The following is a 19,104-nucleotide window of genomic DNA, read 5'->3' as shown; positions in this document are numbered from 1 at the left end:
GGCAGAAGAGTAATTGAATGTCTGTAAAGGTAACAGAATAAATTAGGGGGAAATTCCATGGATTCTGTATAAGAAATACTCAGTGGCTTCTCTGTTTTCCAGGGCAAACTATGCCATACTTCTGTTTTTGACCACCGGCTGGTTCCCCATACACTGGATTTTATGAAAGTGGATTTCTTTTTACTAGTCCAGAAAAATTGGAGTGAATTTAGAGAAGCTGTCTTTTCCAGAAACTTTACACCCATGCATACACACAAACCCAGTCCTCCACAGAATCTGCCCCCTCACTTGCCTCCCCCACAATGTCCAGAACTTACTCTGGGACTTCTCTGGTTTGGCATCAGTTCTGAGTCCGCGTTCTAGGAATGGTAGTAGTGGTTAGCAACAAATGACAAATGCCAGACTCAGGCTTGAAATTCTAAGGCTGCCGTTCTCACACCCCTGGGAGGCCCTTCTTTCTTAGAACCGCTGAGCACCTGCAGGAGCCTTAAGGCAGGGTTTCTGCCTGTAGGGGAAGCCAGTCTTCTCAGGAGTGCCATGTGGCCACTCTGTCTTTTCTAGAACAACTGAGGTGGCCATTCTGGGACACAGTTCCCAACGCTCCTCAGGAGGGAGTCTCACCGGCTGCCAAGTGACAGGTGGTGTTCAGTTGTAGTAACACAACACTAGTCACTGTCTGATCCGTGATTCTTTGAGAGGTATGTTCACCTCCTGCCTCCTTCAAATTGGGGTGCATGCGTCAGCGCTCCAAGACTGGTTTATATACTTCATTGGAGAGAGAGAACGTGGAGTCCGCTGGCGCTTTCAGCTCCCATTCCACAGCTTCCCAGTCCCTGCTCTGGTTCAAGTGCCCCTGACGCCCCACGGAGGTGACACGTGCCTGTGTCCACCACCTCCAGGCCTGGCAGAGACTATGCACCCACGAAGGAGGCCCCTCTGACTACAGATGGCGCCCCTTCCACTCCCAGGCCCAAGGGTGTTGCTGTGCCACCCCCAGAGACTCCTCCCAGGACCTCCCCACCCAGCAAAGGGAGGCCCCTCCGGGCCTGCTCCTCGCTGTCATGGTGCCAGCCAGGCCTTCCTGCCCTGTGTTGATTTGGCTGCTAGGTTGACAGAGAAATAAGTTGCAAACGAGAGAAGATAAGGTTCTTTGCTTTTTTCTTCAGGGGCTGAGCCAAAAGGCCGTGCACTCTAGCTGTCTCCAGTCATGAGAGTTAGCACAAGAAAGAACGTCAGGAGATCAGCTTAGGCTCTGAATTGTTGTTGCCAGTCTTTCTTCAGAACTTCTGAGGAAAGAGACTCATTGCGCTCGCCCTTTGTGCTGAATTTTAGCATCACTAAGGCTTTTTCTTAGGAAATCGGACTCAATATACATCTGAAAATCTTTTCTGCCTTAGTGAGAAATAGGCTGGATGAAACACACGTGGGAAGCTGGTTCACAAGAGGGGAGTCGGGTATTTGGTGGTGGTTTTCAGGCTGCTTCTGAGATGACGCTAGCACCGGGCAGGACATTGTCGGTGGCCACCAACACTAGTACTCAGGATCACTGAGACCCCGGTACGTCCAGATGGGTTCCAAAGTGGGAGATCCACACCAGAAAGGGAGAACCAGAGGAGTCCCCAAAGTTAGTCGTCAGCTGGGTTTCCATTCTGATTTCTCATTCAAAAAATGGATGTCCTTGAAATAATTTACCTATAGGATAAAAAATAATGGTGGAGCTTTGAAATAGTTAAATCCCTCTTTCTAAAATCTATCCAAGACCTTTTCAGTGTGTGCTGTTAGACACCTGGGAACTATGCAGCCGATGTGATCCATGATGGTGTTCTGCTTTAGGGACAGAAGGCTGGCCCCTGCGACAGGAAGTGCCAGTTAGCAGTGCACACTCTCTCCCCTCTGCAGACTTCAGTCTCACGCACTAGCACCCAAGCTTGTGCAAGCAAGTCACGACAGCATCGGCGTGCCGTCAGCCTCAGCAGTCAGATTTTGTAAATTCAGTACATTTGAGGGAAAGTAAATACGACTTGCTTTAAAAATTAAATTTCATTGAAAGGGTAATCTTAATTACAACTTCTTGAAATTCATATTTGGTCAGTTAAACCAGTAATTAGTTTCTTTAACATATGTAAATAAAAGATAATGTCGAAGTTGACAAATTATTCTTCTTTGCTTCTCCAAGCAGTTTGGCATTTACTAGTGATAGGTGGTCCTTGAAAAGTGAGTCTGTTTCTATATAAATAGAGAAGCCATATCTGAAATAGTTTGATAATGTGAGAGCTTCCAAAGATTAAATAAGACTGACTGTGCATAGGAACCTATAGCTTCTGCTTTAAATGGAATTATATTTTTTTCTGATTATTGGACATTAGACAAACATGATCATTCTTTAATCTAGGGGCTCCCTGCTTGTATGTCCCAGGCGTTCAGCTCCAATGACACGTCTCGCTGATGGCTTGAGGCTGTGGTGACAAGAAAGCATAGCTGAGTTACTAAATTACTTAATAAGAAGCAGGTGGATACTTTTCTAAAATACCTGAGCTTATCTTTTGAATAAAGTTACTCTTACCAAAAATATTTTACACGTTCTTGATAACGAGACTGTCATTTTCACTTTAAAAGGCCTGAGCAATTGCCACTGATATTTTTTTAAAATGCATGACATAATGGTCTTCATACGATTTGAAATATTTTTTTTAAATCACTATTTCTTGATAACTCCAAATTTTACATCTCATAATGGGGATTTTTGTACTGAATTTGATAACTAGTTGATTTAATTGCTAGTCTAAGAATAATATAAAAATGTAAAGTTCTGTACTTATAGGAAGTCATTTATATTTAGAACCGCTTTTGCCTGTTAATTTGATGTCTACAGCGGAACATTTCCCAGAGAACTCCCCTGATGCTCTCACTTGGGAATGTGAGGCCTGCCTGATGGCTCATCCTCCTGTTCAGCATTTGCTGTGCCCACTGAGTTGCCATGACAACCCTCATCCAGTACAGCTGGGGATGAGGCTGGGAGCGGGTTCTCTAGAGAAGGGCACCTGTGGGCTCTCACTGGCTTAGTGGCACGCCTGTGAGAGGTGACCACAGTGAGGACAGCCCACCCGAAGAAGGCTGCCACGGGGAGATCTCAGTGGGATCACTCCTTCTTGACACTTCTGGCCGCAACAGCTGTGCAGACCCAGCGTGCCACCATTGCATGGGCTCACTGATTGCTTTGCACCCAGGACCGCTGTCTCCTCAGTGCGGATGGCCTGTTAGAGCAGCCTTCTCAGCCAGAAGGCTTTGCTACATACTGAATTCTGCAAGGAAAATGAGCATTTTGAATTTGAGGTGATTAATAGCCATCGCTAACATAGAAAAATGCAGCTCTTGAAAAGCTTTGGTAGGAATAGCGCCATTTCTCGTTCCATTTAATTTGCGATGTGACAGAACCTTTGAACCGCTAGTTATGATAGAATCCTCAAATTACTTGACATGACATACATGAAAACCATTCACTGAAAAACAGAAGTTTGCTTCTACTTAGATACAGCGCTGCCTCTGGAAATGCCAGACTTGCAGTCCCATCCAGCATGTGTCCATGTCTGTGCTTCTTAGTTGCCTTCCTCGTTCAGAAGGCCGCCATCTTGCGTGCATATTGCTGTAAATGAGTCCGGCACCCATTTGAATTAATCAACATTTTTTTTAATGCTATGAAAATAATTCATTTCATCTTAGTTTAAGTCTTTTCTTTTTTCCTTTTTTACTGCTGTCATTTCTTGTGCTTGTTTTTTTCCCCAGTGAGGGTTGTCGAAGAGAAAATACAATGAAGAATGTTGGAAGTCGCAAATATGCATTTAATTCCCTGCAGCTGAAGGCTTTCCCCAAGCATTACAGGCCTCCCGAAGGGACTTACGGAAAAGTTGAAACATGAACACACGGTTCCTCTAATTAGCTGTTACATACTAAATGTGGGTACCCTCTAGTGTCATATATGAATTCTTCAAGAAGACCTGAAGGATTGGTTTTTATTTTTGTGTTTTTTTAAAAAAAAAATTTCACTAAAAAGTCTATGGAGCATGTTTTCCACTGGAATCAGTAGGAGGTAATGTTTGGCTCAATAGTGTGGATTGTAGTGACTGCCCATTTAAATAGCCTCAGCCATAACCACACAGATATCATCGATAGTTACCTGTATGAATCAAGCTAGATACGTCTGAAATGCTAAAAACTTTTTTAAATGCCCACTTAGGCAGCTGCACACCTAACGTATTTTTCTACTGAGTAACTCAAAATTGAGCATTGAATTACAGTCTACTTTTAAAAACTCTGAATGTAAAACAGTAAATAATATATTAAATTATTGGCTCCTGGGCAGACCAGTAGATGTTAAATGTTAACTCAAGTTTTGGGGAAAGAAGCTAGCTCTAGCTCGTGCAGTGAGAGCAAGTAGTTCCGACGAATTGTCCTGTCTGTGACAGCACAGGTGAAATCAGAAGGTGAAGTAAAGGTTGCTAAATCAGCCCAAGATAAGACTTCACTGGAATGTGGTACCTGCACAGCGGCCCACGGGGTGGGGTGGGGGGGCTCTGCCCCCATGCGTCGTAGAGCAGGGTGTGTGCTGGAGAATGTGAAGCCAGCTGTCCTGTGCTCTGCAGCTCCGTGGCTGGTCCTGCCTCTGAGGCACGCCTCCCCTCCTCCCTTCCTCCCCTGGTGTTGAGCTCTGTCACTCCAGGACCCCGCACGTGAGGTGTCTGCTGCCTCTCAGACAACAGTGGGGGATTTATGTGTGTAGGTGCTGGAAGCCTAAATATTTTCAGAACAGATGTCCTTTTGTGGGTTTCCCAATTTATCGTCTTCTAGAAGACGGTGCAATCACGTTGGATTGTCTGATGAAAGTGTCTCTTAGGTTTGCAGCACTTGTTACTGTCCTCTTCGCATTCTGTTATGTAAGATGACTATTGAGAAAGTTGACTTTATCTCCTACAGTGAGATTTTGAAAGGGATTAATGGGCCATAAAACTTAGGAATTTCATAGAAAATTATGTCCGGTCATCTATTATAAGATGATGATGAGTCTTATCTGCACATAGCAGAGATTTTTTTTTCTCAGTTTATAGGTTTGTCAGTTCTGTTTATCACGATTATTGTGTTTACATGTTATTTAAAAGGCTGTAAAAGTAATCTATGTGGCACATATCCATGATGCTGATCCTAATGATTTGTGAACCCGTAAGAAATTCCTAGGTCTAAACTTTGAGGTATTATTCGTGGGCTCCTTTAGACATGCTGCTTGGAAACGTGTAACGTACTTGGGCTGCTGAGGCACAGGCAAGGCCACCCACTAGCAGGGACCCAGAGCGGTAGGTGCGCAGGTGAGGGTGGAACTGCTGGAAGACCTTCCATACCCTTCCTAGGCAGAGCCTGCTTCTCTTGGTGCCCGTTGGTCGGGGGTGAGCGGATGCAGAGGACGTGCCAGGGAGCAGTGGCAGCAGCTCACGCCTGTCCCACAGCTGGCTCACGGTGGAGGGTGCAGGCAGAGACACTCCTGTCCCCCAAACCTGCTGCAGAGGCAGCGGCAGCTGGCGTCACATTCTCCTGCTGTGTCGGTCCCGGTTCCAGGATGGCTGATTTGGTCTCTCACCCCTCCCCCATTTCATTTAAGTTGTAATTTCTCTAGTATCTACGTATTTCCATCTTTTCTCGTTTTAACATCACTACCTTTAAAGAATTCCCTTGTCTTTTTTAAATTAAATGTTACCCATATCGTTTCCAGAATTTTTTTTTGTCTGAAGAGCAAGCATTAAGTACCCGCATTTATCAAAAGGGAATATAGCAAACGTTGAGTCATCTGTTAGCAATTTTGCATGTGGCACCTTTATGTGAATTATTTTTCCAACTTTGGCTTCATGTTAAGGATCACCGTAAAACTCTAAGACTTGGCTAATGGCGTAGAAACTGTTGAGGTTTCAGTATTCCATGTGAGCACTACTCCGGGCCGCCGCAGGAGAGGAGAGCGGGGTGCATCCCCGCCGCGGCGCCCCGCCTCCCCACGCACGTCACGCGCTCCCCACGCTCGCTCGCGGAGCCAGGGCATGTACCCTGTCATGGCGGCCTGGGCTCCTTAGGGGGCCGGGAGCTCTGAGTCTTCAGCTGCACAGGAAAGCAATTTTACAGGTTACCATAAGACAGATTCCGTCCAGTGTTCCTGAGAAGTCCCCTCATTTAAAAAAGAAACGTTGAGACCTACTGAAAACGTGTGATGTCACGTGGATTCTGTCTAAGCACCTGCAGCACAGTTGCCTTTGGTTTCCTTAAAAATGTAAAAATCTTGTATGATACAGTTTTGTCCCTCTGCAGTTGTATTTGCCAACCTTAGTGCATTAAAGTACTTTTATTTATTTGTTTTGGGTGGGCAGTATTAATATATATAAACATATAGTTACTGTTTTATATATTCTTAGCTCATTCAAAGCCATGTATGCTGTAAATGTGCTAGTCTTTAGAATGACAAATAATAAATAACAAGAACATCGAACTGGGTGTTGCCTGATTCATTCCGTTACAGTTAGGAGGAGGACTAGTTTTAGGGCTGCATCTGACCGGGCCATCAAAATGCGCATTGCAGCGAGCACGCGGGTGTTTGTAAGCATGAGACCGTGACAGACTTCTGTTTTATAACCTTGTTTTCTCTTCAGTGGAAGCAGAGGGGCTGTCGGGGGTGGGATTAAGAGCATGGACTTCAGCTTCAGACAGACCCAGCTCCCAATCCTGTTCTGCCACTCGCTGGCTGGTGACTCTGAACATGTTGCGCGCCCTCTCTGAGCCTCCGTTCTCTTGTGTGCGAAACACGGACACAATAATGGTACATTCTTTGTAAGGCAGCTGTGAGGTGCCTTGGCATTAAATGTTCATAAGTGTTAGCTGTTGTTCCCTTCCCAGGTCCATAAACACGGATCGTGTCTTCTCTGTGGCTTGCCTGGTCATCTCTTGTGTGATTTGCTAAAATGTAGTTCCATTAATGGTTTGATTGTTTCTTATAACCAGGATGGCATCTTGCACCTTTGCACCTTTTTCTCTGCACATGTGCCCAGTGATTGCCCTTGGATGAATTCCTGGCAGCAGACATTTACAATTGAAAGACAATTTAAAATTTTAAACATTTTTGAATTTTTAGTATTATCAAAGTGCTCCCAGAAAATTAAGCTACCACCTATTAGCAGGTGCCTTTTCCCCTTTATTCTCAATTTCCGTTTCTTTGATTACTGAAAATTGAACATCTTTTATACTTTTACAGGTATTTATACTTTTGTGACTTCATAGGAGTGTTGGTCTTTTTCACAGGTACTGTTTCTAATATATAGTATATTAACTCCTCTATTGTATGGTGCAGTTTTTAAAAACCTACTCATCAGTTGTCTTTGGTTTTGTTTATAGTACGGAGTAGAGAGAAGTTTAAAGTTTTTATGTAATCAAATATGCTTGTTTTTTTCTTTTTGGTGCTTGTTCTGAAATCAAGTGGCTTCACCACTGAAGGTGACACAGGGCACCCCGTCCCTTGTCCGTGAAATGGATGTGGTGCTGTGTGCTCAATGAGGGACCGCACTAGGCTACACCACCCTGAGTAGAAAGCCCCCTCCCCATTGCTAAGATCTGGCAAACGGGAAATAACTTTGTCTTATTTTTATTACAGCTGTCACTCCCCAAGCTATGACAGATTCCTGAGAGCATAGGATCAGAATATCCACATTTCACATTCCCCCTCTGGCCCCTTTCATGCCTCAGCGCTATCTTTGTGATGATTCCTTCCTGCACCAGGCTCCTCATGGGCCTTTTCGGCCAGTCCAGGCAGGTCTGAATTCAAATATAGACCTCTGTGGTATTTTCACTCTTTGTTGTATCATTTAATGACAAAAAAAGCTCGGACAGGTTAGAGAGGATACGAAACTTGCTTATGATTCCACACCTAGGAAGTTGATGTCCACATCAGAGAGACGAATTTAGAAAGACAGCACTTCACTACTTCCTCCCCCTTGCCGCTCACCCCTCATTGGCTCCTGTGACCTCACTCTGTCTCCTGGTTGTCCTGCCCCCCACCATCCCCCATCTCCCTGATTTGCTTGTTGTCCTCCACCCACCACTAAATCATGGTGTTCCCCAGGGTTCTGTCCATAACTCTCCTCTGTCTCATTTCAAATGCTCTTCCTGAAAAGTCTTAATAATTCCTATGGAATAAATTGCCACTTATTTGCTAGTGACTCCCAAGTTTCTAGGTCCACCCCAGACTCTATGCAGGCCCATAGCCATCTGGACATCTGGCCATCTCCTAGTCATTCTACTTGACTGTCTACTTTGGGATCTCACAGCATAGTGACAAAAAGTCATGCTTTCTCTCCAAGCTGGCTGAGCCATCCTCTGATAAATGACCCTACCTTCCACCCAGTGGTCTTTTTCTCCCTTCCCCTCCACATCCCATGAGCTGCTAAGATCTGTATCTCTTCACTACCCCTTCAACCTATCCTGTAATTCCGCCTCCACGCTCACAGCCCTGGTCCACATCCTGTCCCCTCTGATCCGGACCACCAGCCCTCAGCCTTCTCATCGCTGCTTCAAGGCCCATCTCAGGCCTGCCCTCCTCTATGGTGATTTCTCTCCACAGAATGAGTTGGTCCCTTAAAAAAAAGATTTTTCCTCATTCCATTGTGAATGTAACTATTTTATTGTATATCTCCTGCCCATCATGTTACTTTTTACTTTGTCCAGTATGTTATTTTGTGTTCAAAAAGGTAAATGTAATGCGTGTCACTCGAAAATGTTTACTGAATGAAAAGATAAATGTTTTTTTTTTGGGGGGGTGTTCAATTGAAATTTTTCCTATTTCACCACTAGACCATGTTGCTTTTGCTCTCTATATAATCCATCATTCTAAACAATGACAAGGAGCCAAATCTAACAGGCTCAAAGGAGAGAGCAAACTTAAGAGCAGCAGTGTGTGGCAAACACCACGACAGTGGTTTCCTCTCAGGGGTGAGCAGGAGGGTCTCTGAGGATTCACAACGGGTTCACGCAATGTCCTGTTGATCGGGATGGTAGTTACATGATAATTTACTTCATAGTTATTTGTTAACATTATACGTCCTGTGCGCTTTTCTATGTGTCTGTTATATTTAACAATAAAAATTAAATGTTAACCCATCATTATTCAATAAACAATCTGAAAAGAGAATTAAGAATACAACTCCATTTACAAGAGTATAAAAAAGAATAAGATACTTGGAATTAACCCAGTCAAGGAGGCAAAAGTCTTATACACTGACAACTACAAAATGTTCTGGAAAGAAGACACCAATAAATAGAAAGACGTCCATGTGAATGGACTGAAAGATTTTGTATCGTTAAGATGCCAGTACTATCCAAAGTAATGTACAGATTCAGTGTACTCACTATCAAAATTCCAATGGTGTCTTTTGTGGAGATAGGGAAATCCATCCTAAAATTCATCTGGAATCTTATGGGACCCAGAATAGCCAAAACATAAAAAAAAATAACAAAGTTGGAGGTTGCACACTTCCTGATTTCCAAACTTATTACAAAGCTACAGTAATCAAAACAGTGTGGCACTGACATAAAGACAGACATATAGACCAATGGAAAAGAAGAAAGGGCCCAGAAGTAAACCCTAGCATATGTCGTCACATGATTTTCGACAAGGATTCCAAGACCACTTAGTGAGCAGTCTTTTCAACAAATGGTGTTGGGAAAACTGGATTATCTCCATGTAAAAGAATGAAATTGGACCCTTACCTTACACCATATACAAAATCAACTCAAACTTGATCAAAGATCTAAATGTAAGAACTGTACAATTCCTAGAAGAAAATTTAGGGGAAGAACTTCATTGGATTGGGCAATGATTTGTTGGATAGGACACCAAAAGGACAGGCAACAAAAGTAAAAAACTGGCTGGCCTACATCAAACTTTAAAACTGTATCAACATGGTGAACACAATCAAGACAGTGAAAAGAAATGAGAGAAAATACCTGCAGATCATCTCCGCTAGGGGGTTAATGTCTAGAATATACAGAACTCCTGGAACCCCACAACAGAAGAGCAGACAGCCCTATTTTAAAAGGGGTGAAGAACTCGAATAGACATTTCTCCAAAGAACGTTTACAAAAGGCCAACAAACACATGAAATGGTGCTCAGCATCAGTACAACCGTGGTTGCCAGGGGCTGGGGTACTGGGTAACGGGGAGTTGTTTAATGGGTGTATTGTTCCAGGTTTGCAAGATGAATGAGCTCTGGAGATTGGCTGTGTTAACAAGGTGAATGTACTTAACACTACTGAACTCTATACGTAAAAATGCTTAAGACCGTATGCTTTACATTATGTGTATTTATTTTACCACAAATAAAAATTAAAATACATAGTTACTAATAAAGGTATCAGAAGTTTCAAAGTGGATCACAGACCTATATGTAAGTTAAAACTATAGAGTTTTTAGATGAAAACAGGAATAGATTTCTGTAAGTCTGGATTAGGCAGTGGTTTTCTTAGATTCATCAAAAGGAAAAAGAGATAAATTAGAATTCCTCAAAATAATTGTGCTTCAAAAGACACCATCAAGAGAGGGAAGACAGGTCAGCCCAAAAGTGCAAACAATTCAAAGTCCCTCAACTGATGAATGGTTACATAAAATGTGGTTTATCTATACTGTGGAATTAGTATTCAGCAGTAAAAAGGAATGGATGGATGATACATATGGATGAACCGTGAAAACACAGTAAATAAAAGAAGCCAGTCACAAAAGACCACATACAATTCCATTTTTATGACACGTCCAGAATGTGCAAATACAGAAAGTGTATTAACGGTTGCAGTGGGTATGGGGCTTCTCTTGAGAATGTCCTGGACTTAGATAGTGGTGATGGTGGCACAAACTTGTGACTATACTAAAAGAACCAAAACTGAATTGTATGCTTTAAGTGTGAATCTTATGGAATGTGAATTACTCCAAATGAAGCTCTCAGTAAAGCTATTACTAAAAACTGAGGGTTCTATAAAATAATTTGAGTTTATCAAAGTTCTTTTAATAAAAGTTGGAGCACTTAAATAGGGATATGGGAGTTACTGGAGGAAAACAACAACAACATTGTCCCTTTCCCAGTGAGAAGTAGTCCACACACAACGACACAAGAGACCCCAGTGACACTCTGCCACAAGGACCAGTGTGCAGTTCTCACTTGAGGTGAATCCTTAAAAAAGCAGTTGAGCTATAGAACGCCTTGACTGCTTGAACTCCAAAGAACCGTGGCTGTATGAAGAGGCATAGCTTCCTCATTTTTCAGTGAAAAGAGGGGTGAAACTTGGATTCATATTTGACTCTCGACTATATTAAGTGATCAGAATAAAATTACTGTGATTCTAAACTTTTTAAGCATTTCCTGGTTTTCACTCCTGCTTTGTCTATGAACATCTATTGTTTCAGTTTGCTCTGAATCCTTTTCTTTTGGGATAAGGCCTATCACACATCCAGTGTGATTCTGTTGGGGGTGACCCGTTACAGTGCATAAGACCCAAGCCTGGCCAACATCATAGGGCCTCCTCCTTGTTTCCATAGGGACTGGTCTAATCAAGGGCAGGTGTTCCAGGGAAGATAGGAGTCCTTTTGTAGGATTTTATTAGTGGACCCTAGAAAAGGAGGCTAGCTCTCCTCTTTTCAGATCACAGATCTTAAGGACGTGTACTTTTGACTGCCTGGCCTCTTTCCCATTATGTAGAGAGAGGACCAGCCCAAAAATGAAGCTGGAAACAAAGAAAAATAGTCACAAGATGGAGGCCAAGAGCCCTTGGCAACAGAATCGGAGATTTGCATCCAGCTATGCCCACTGTAGGATGTTAATATTAAAGTTTTGAGGTTGTTACTTTAGTGAATCAGTGCAAATGAAGCATTTCTTCTCCAAGGAATCAAACACAATTTATTTTAGAACTAAATAGGACAGGTTGAGTAAAAGAAAGCTTTATGCTAAACTTTCCCAATAGACATTTTCTCCCCCAACTACGTTATCAGTTTTCACAGTCCAATCAGCGGCCTTCATAATATTCACAAAGGATGTACAAATTGTGTCATTTGGTTGAAGAGTCAAGTTGGAAAGTAACAATCTTTTCACTTTTCGAGCTTTCTAATAATTCTCAAAACAGTATGATGCTCCCAGCTCATAGCTGTTCAATTAAATTTTTCTTCCAAAAGTAACTTAGAGCAAGAGAATCATTTAGTTTATACATACTCAAAAACAAGAACTCATCCATTTTCTCCAGTGTTCATGGAAGGAAAAACATCCCACCAGATGTAGCAAAAAGTCTGTCTCCTATTTGGGCTTCTCTGTCGCAAGTGACCAGAGAAACAATTGTTGTTTCTCATTTCCATTTGTTGTTTTCATTTCCGTTTCAGCATAGTGGCGTTAATATCCTTTTCTTCCTCGGAATCTGGATCTGGCATCCAGCTGAAAATAAATGTACAATTAAATCAATTTTGTACAGCATAATTAAACACAGCTTTGGTAAGGGGTCTCACCACATGCCAGAAGTAAACCAGTTTCCAGCACAGTCAAAAAGGCAAACATCAGAGCTACTAGGATAGATAGATAGATAGATAGATAGATAGATAGATAGATAGATAGATAGATAGATAGATAGATGATAGATAGATAGATAAGGCATTAAAAAGAAAAGCTCCATTTAAGGTCCCAGTAAGAATTTTCTTCTCAAGTAGAATCTAGATTACAATTATTTTTTTCTCTGAACTACACTCAATATGTGTTCTAGCAAACTTAACTTTTTAATTAATTTTTGTTTGGGTTAATATTCAAATGCATTTGAAATCTTTAAATATTAAATAACATAGCTATCTGGGGATTAAAAATCTTTAAAGTACCTCCTCATAGGATGACTGCGTGTTCTTTGACTTAAACCTCACAGTGCAGCCTCTTTTAAGGGTGGTGGGCTAGGTGGAGGGTTTTAAAGTTAGTAAGTAAGGGCAAATTTGCATCTTGGAGGACAAACAGTGAATGAGTCTTGGACAGAGGCTGTAAGAATCTATTAATCTGCTCATAAGTTCCCTAGACAGCACTTTCCAAAAGTGTCAAAGTATAAGTAATAGGTAAATAATATTATCTCAATCTTTTTTCTGAATGATCTCACTGCAACCTATCTGCAATTATTAGGTCATTCCACATTTACTTACATATAGCTAACTTTTAGCATAAGCTTTTCAAAAGCTTTAACCTCTTACCATTGATCTTTTACATTCAAAAAATGAGTATTTCAGAGCTTTGCAGTTTCCTTCCTTCAGACACTGTCGAGGGGATTTTCCTTCCTAGGACACACAAAACAGTATAAATAGCTGGCAAATTTCCTCACAAAGCACAAAATCACTATCCTTTTGAAAGCAGTGCTTTTTGAAAAAAAAATTTTTTTAAGGGTAAATTATATGAGAAAATATTTTGTAATTCATTTTGACTGTTGATGTTTACGGAGAACAGAATAGAATAAAGAGATGTATCAAGTAATTTGGGAGCACTTTAAAGGGTGCCCTTGAGTTCTTGAAACGCTAGTGTCCACGGGGTACTTTTCTTTAAAATGCTTATATAAAAATTTCAAAACTGGTATTTTTAGCTCCTTATAGGTAAGAAAGAGAAAGAGTAAAGGTGAAAGTAGTAATGGGGTTTTTTCAGTGTTTTTACATTTTTTTATACCCCAGAATTCCTCAAGATGGAGCAAAGTAGTGTGTGTGTCAGAGAAGGAGAGAGAGCGTGCGTATATGTATACACATGCACGTGCATATGAGAAATCAGGCCTGCTGTAGTGGGAAATGGGGGGGGGTTGTTCTGGAAGGTCCTACCAAGTGGCTTTAAAGCTTCCAGTTAGATCCTTCTAATGCAAGCCATTTCACCTCCAACACATTTCTGCATTTTCCAACCCCAACACCCCCAATACTCAAGTTCTCTAGTCTGAGAAGCACAACTGGAACTGGAAGAGGACAGGGAGACGTTAACAGAATTTATATATATTTGTGAGAGAAGATCTGCCTGGGCCTGATGTGGAATGAACTCCTCTTTAAGCAGTGAAAGTTCAAAAGGAGGTGAAGAAAAGTGGACTGAGCCGTTCCCTTTCTGCCATCAAGGTAGGATGCGGCTACAGGAATACTTACAGGAGAAATGCTTATTTCTGATTCTTAAATAATAGGACTTTTTAAACTAAAACTGTTAAAAATTAGACTTGACAAAGTAACAACTGCAAAACTAGGTAAGAGACAAAATTTAGTAGTATTTTTTTCAAGGTAAACATAGAATAAAAATGTTAATACTACCTCTTCATGATCTTAAGGTATTTTGAACAAATACTGCTGTATATATAATATAACACAACGGCATTTAAATATGTTGGAACATGGAAGCATCTACAAATAATATACTTCACAAATCAAAGAGGCAAGATTAAAACTGACTTGCAGCAAAATTTCTTTTTGGATGCCCTATCCTGCTAAGTTGCCTACTAACTAAACCCTCAAGGACTAACTCATTTAACAATAAAAGAAAAAAAAACCTCAGACTGGTCCTAGATCAGTTAATGGGAGGTTAAAAAATAAGTCCTAGATACTCCTGCCTAGACAGGGCTTTTATTTATTTTTTTTTTATTGTTATTTTCTCCTGCCTAGACTGGGCTTTTAAAACCAGGGAGCAAAGGTGTATGTGTACAAATGCTGCCCGGCAGTGTGGGCACATCACAAAGCAGAGAGGAGCGGGGGGCGGGGGAGGACAGGGACAGGTGCTAAAGGGGTCTGGTTCCCAGGAATGCCAATATATAAAACAACATCTGGAAAAAAGTAGTCTGAACTTAAGTGTTCTGAATTACCTGGGATTTCATGACATCAAACTATGATATGCAATTTGTGAAGGAAAAAGAATCAAAACTTTAACATTATTATTTCCATTAAAGAAATAAAACATATACTGCTTATAAGCAGCCTTATGCAGGGCTTGACAGTGTAAATGAAAATGATGAAACCTTCCCACTCAAGGTGAGTTCCAGTGTAAAATGGGTCAAGCAATTTTATCTGAGCATAAAAATGACCCTGTTCAGTGTTAATTTTAAAAGCTCACCAGCCAGAATTAGGTGCCCTAAAATCAGAACATTTTTAGTGTGGTACTGAACACCAGATATTAATAAGGAACCTAGGATACTTGCTACTTAAACACAAACATCTGGTGCATGAAAAATGTAACCCCAATTTCACCTGCTTTTCATCATCAGGGATCTCCCTTCAAGCAGATGCTGACACATCAACCCCACCACTGCAACCACTCCTCCAAACCTTAATTTTGCAAGTGCCAGTCACACTTCTAGTTTTTGCTGTGACAAACACTACAGGGTACGTCTGTGGCATTCCTGGTCTTCTGGAATCTTGCCACTTTCTAGTCTGCTTACGTTCTTGATTTTAATGGTCACCTACCATTAAAGTGAATCTCAAAAGTGAATCGGAAAAGAGTAGCAAGCTTCCTTGCACTATGTTCCTCCCCAAAACTCTGTCATGAGATGCTGCTGATGGGATATATGTTGCCCACAGGAACGATGGGAGGGCAGATAAAGAGTAAATAAAACTACAAAAGACTAGAACTATAAACTGATGCTTCCCCAAACTGTATCTAAGTTGCCATCTTTTTCATAAGCGTTCAAGCCATACTGCCATCTGCCTGTGGGAAGGTCCAGCTACACACACCAAATCTAAGAGGGCTGGGCTAATTCATCCTCCTTCACCTCTATGCCCAATGGCAGACTGCTAGCTGTCCCTTAACCTTTAAGTCTACCTTTCTAGTGGGGCATATGGCTGGGCCAGATTTTCCAGCCACCCTTGCAAATAACTAAGTTCCAGCCAGTGGAATATGTGAGGAACTGAAATGTAAAACTTCGGGGTTGGTCCTTGAAGGCAAGTGGCTGCCCCCCTTCCTCACTTCACACCATCACGTCATAGGCAATCTTGGGTCGTGAGTGTGAAAATAACATCCTGTCTCTCACCACAGCACCTAAAACCACAAGGTCAACAGTGTCTGGGTCTATGGAAGGCGGAGAGGAGCTATTCAGGCCCTACTTAACAGGCACACACAAGAGCAAAAGACAGAATTCTCTATCTTGTTTAAGGCAATGGGTCTCTGTAATATGTACCTGAACCTATTTCCCAACCAATATACTCCCAAGCTTATTTGCCTTCTGAGGTCAAGATCAGCAATTTCCAAACATAGCTGTGCCCAAGAATCAACATGGGATACTTTTATGGGGGTTTGGGGGGGTGTACTGGAATCTATACTTTTAAGCTCTCTGCCCCCATCTCCAGGTAATTCTGATGAAGTCAGAAGGTCTGGGAGCTTGTTAACGGAGGCACAAATGAGATAACCCGTGATTGAGGTTCCTTGGGCATAGTTTCAACCTTTTTGCTCTTCCAGGAGTCATAAAATCCTAAGAAGTCTATCCAAGAGCTGCCTTTTGAATCTGCTTGTTCCTTGCTTCTCCTCTCCAGCCCCACTGGGGTTGACATCCTTATCATCATTACCCTGAGCTTCTCCGAGGCCCTACAGTTCCTTGACTATCTCCCATTGCAGCACCTATTTTGAATTCCTCCCTAGAGTGAGGTCGAGCAGCTCTTCTGGTGGGTTAAAGATTGGCAAGGAGAGACTACAGCATCCATCTGCCAAAAGATCAGATCAACTTCTTTAAACAAGGAGCTAAATCTTACATAAAAGAAGTGGCCATACAGGGCGCACACGGACCTCAGCAGAATGTCCCTTAGTCTTCAGAATCCCTGGGTGGGGGGGGTGGTAGGCTGCCCCGGATCTGCAAAACTCAACGTTTTGCCTCAGTATTGCCCTTTTACACTCCACCTGAAGTCAGGGTGAATTTAACACAAACTGTAAACACACTCCCATTTAAGGTACTTTTTATAAATATCATGTTCTCCTAAGTGACCAACATCAAAAAGGCCACACACTCAACTGGGTAAAGCAAAGTCTGTGCCATGTGTCCTGGTCATTATCTTGCCTAGTTTTCTAGCTTTCCAGAGATCCAATTTCCATGCAGGAGGGAATGTATTCCAGTCATCTGTGTGTCCCAAATTAGAGCTTGGTACTTAAATGTTTGCTAAATAAATTACGAAAAAGCAACTTGGTATCCTTCTTGCCCTCAGTATCCTCCGCCACTTCTATAGTTTCTTTAGTCAGTCCCACCATGTACTTTATTCTCTTGATTGCTCATCTCCATGGCCTTCCTGATGCTGAATGTCAGGGTAAATCCAGGGCCCCCACTCTAACACACAAGGGCCTTCACACATGACAACCTTCTTCTCAAGCCTTCTGTCACATTCCGTATCCTCCCCCTGGCCCAATAGGGCACTAGCTTCTCTTGGTCACATCTCCCTGACTTGCCCATGCTGTTCTTTCAGCTTCTCCCCTCAACCACCACATTCTCCACTCTTACTTGATAACCTACTACTCAACCTTTAAGACTCAGGTCAAATGTCACCTCCTCTGTGAGAAGTTTCCAAATTCCCAAGCAAAATAAGTTGCTCTCCATTGGGCTCCCACAGCATTATGTACCTAAAATTAATTGTTAAACAAATGTTTACTAAATGCTTACACAGCCCATACTGCAGGAATTTACCCCTTACATGTCTGTCCTTCCCATCAGACTGAGCTCACGTAGGACAGTGACTGTAACCGATTCATCTTGGTATCACCAATGCCTGGCATCATGCCTGCACTTACCAGGCGTTACTAAGAGCTGATTGAATACTTGCACCAGTGAAGCAGCAGATTGAAAACAGCCCTGCACAGGGAGGCGTGAAGACAAGGCACCTCAGTTTCCTCATCCGTGTAAGAGAGAGGGACTAGAGAACCTTTTAAATTGGTAACAACTCAAGTTTTATGACAAACGCGGCAGCCAGTCTGGCTGCTACAATCAGTGAACCAAATGTAAATCATGAAATCAGTAGAAACACTGATACAGCTTTAGGATGGATGTCCATTTTGGGCTAGTTGCCCTTCCTTTGAAATAAGAGCAAACTTCTGAAATTACATCTCCAAATGCAAAAAACAATTGCACACAACTGACGGCCCTCTCGTCAGGCCTTTGTAATTGGAAAAGGCACTTGCGTTTCAGTTGGGCGCTAAGCTAGAACCCAGGTCCCCAGTCAACTTTGGACCTTACTGCTTGCCACTCTGCACTCAGATTGAGAAGATGTGGTTGTAGTGAGGGGTGAGTGTAGTGGAAGCAAGAGACAAAACAGTGAAAAAATGGAGCTGCTTCGTTTACAACTTATCCAAGAACGTATATAACTCCAACCCAGAAACAAATTGAAACCAAGAGAAAGTAAATATAGTATATATTCAGCCACAACTGAACGGAGAAAGGAGAAACTACTAGTCAATACAGTGTACCAGGTTTATGTAATTCTCTGATAATTTAGATTCTCATTTTCTAGCACGCAAGAAACCGGCCTTATTCTCCTTTATATCTCCAGAACCTAGGAGAGTAGCAGGCAAAATTTAATAAATGTTTCTTGAATCAAAATTGTTTGTCTTTACAAAAACCCAAAGGGGCGGTTTCGTTATCACCAATTTAACACCGGAGGGAGCAGAAGCTCCGACAGCTGACTCGCCCAAGTTCATTAAACTGCCGCTCTGCTCTACCCCCAGATGGCTAACTGAGTCACGTCTCCTGACAGCACCGTAGGCTGGGCGGGAGACGTCGGCCGGGCCCTGCCTCCCCGGTTCCGGCGTCTCATCACCCCGGGCGCCCGACCGCGCTACCTGGAGCACACAGTCCGACTGCAGCAGACATGCGCCCAGGTCCTCCTTCACGCCCGCGCACGCGCCGCCCTCCGGCTTGTCCTCGTAATAGCGGGGCATGACTGCGCCTCCCGCCCCAGCGGCCGAGACCCGCTTCCGTCCGCAACGGCGGCAACCCTGGTGGGGTGCAAGCGACACCCGCGGATGGAAAGAACCGGAAGCCGGCAGCAACAACTTCCGGCTGGTCTCCGGAAAACTACGAAGCCCGAGAGGCCGCGCGCGC

General features: G+C 42.7%; 2 protein-coding genes across 7 annotated transcripts in view; one reads left to right on the top strand and one right to left on the bottom strand.

Annotated features, from left to right (window-relative positions):
- The window catches only part of INPP4A (inositol polyphosphate-4-phosphatase type I A), a 131,448-nt gene extending 124,928 nt beyond the window's left edge, over positions 1–6,520 (top strand). For all 5 annotated transcript variants that reach the window (XM_087863325.1, XM_045771788.2, XM_087863327.1 and 2 more), the window contains one exon: positions 3,784–6,520. In XM_087863325.1, the coding sequence (XP_087719451.1) occupies positions 3,784–3,916 (133 nt within the window). In that variant the 3' untranslated portion in view covers positions 3,917–6,520. The remainder of the gene's footprint in view (positions 1–3,783) is intronic.
- A 3,842-nt stretch (positions 6,521–10,362) lies between these two features.
- On the bottom strand, positions 10,363–19,060 carry COA5 (cytochrome c oxidase assembly factor 5). Of its 2 annotated transcripts, none has more exons than XM_045771796.2 (3): positions 18,843–19,060; positions 13,277–13,360; positions 10,363–12,488 (listed from the first exon to the last, which is right to left on the bottom strand). In XM_045771796.2, exons 1-3 carry the CDS (start codon positions 18,939–18,941, stop codon positions 12,447–12,449), a joined length of 225 nt encoding a protein of 74 aa, XP_045627752.1. In that variant the 5' UTR covers positions 18,942–19,060; the 3' UTR covers positions 10,363–12,446. The 2 variants fall into 2 exon arrangements, with proteins under 2 accessions (XP_045627752.1, XP_087719459.1); XM_087863333.1 differs by having other exon boundaries at positions 10,363–12,477; positions 13,270–13,360; positions 18,843–19,059.
- Positions 19,061–19,104: the final 44 nt, after the last annotated feature.

Source organism: Ursus americanus, chromosome 7 (assembly GCF_024610735.1).
Source record: "Ursus americanus isolate L20-20 chromosome 7, mUrsAme1.1.p, whole genome shotgun sequence".
Classification (NCBI taxonomy): domain Eukaryota; kingdom Metazoa; phylum Chordata; class Mammalia; order Carnivora; family Ursidae; genus Ursus; species Ursus americanus.
The sequence above is the reverse complement of the archived record's forward strand: the minus strand, read 5'-3'. Positions and strand labels throughout refer to the sequence as shown.

Excerpts from the sequence above, each read along its gene's own strand:
- COA5 (XM_087863333.1), bottom strand. The coding sequence starts at position 18,941 with ATGCCCCGCTATTACGAGGACAAGCCGGAGGGCGGCGCGTGCGCGGGC. Across the intron at positions 13,361-18,842 it reads AGTCGGACTGTGTGCTCCAG|GAAGGAAAATCCCCTCGACA; the intron begins GTAGCGCGGTCG and ends TGTGTGTCCTAG. Across the intron at positions 12,478-13,269 it reads TAAAAGATCAATGGTAAGAG|ATCCAGATTCCGAGGAAGAA; the intron begins GTTAAAGCTTTT and ends GCTGGATGCCAG.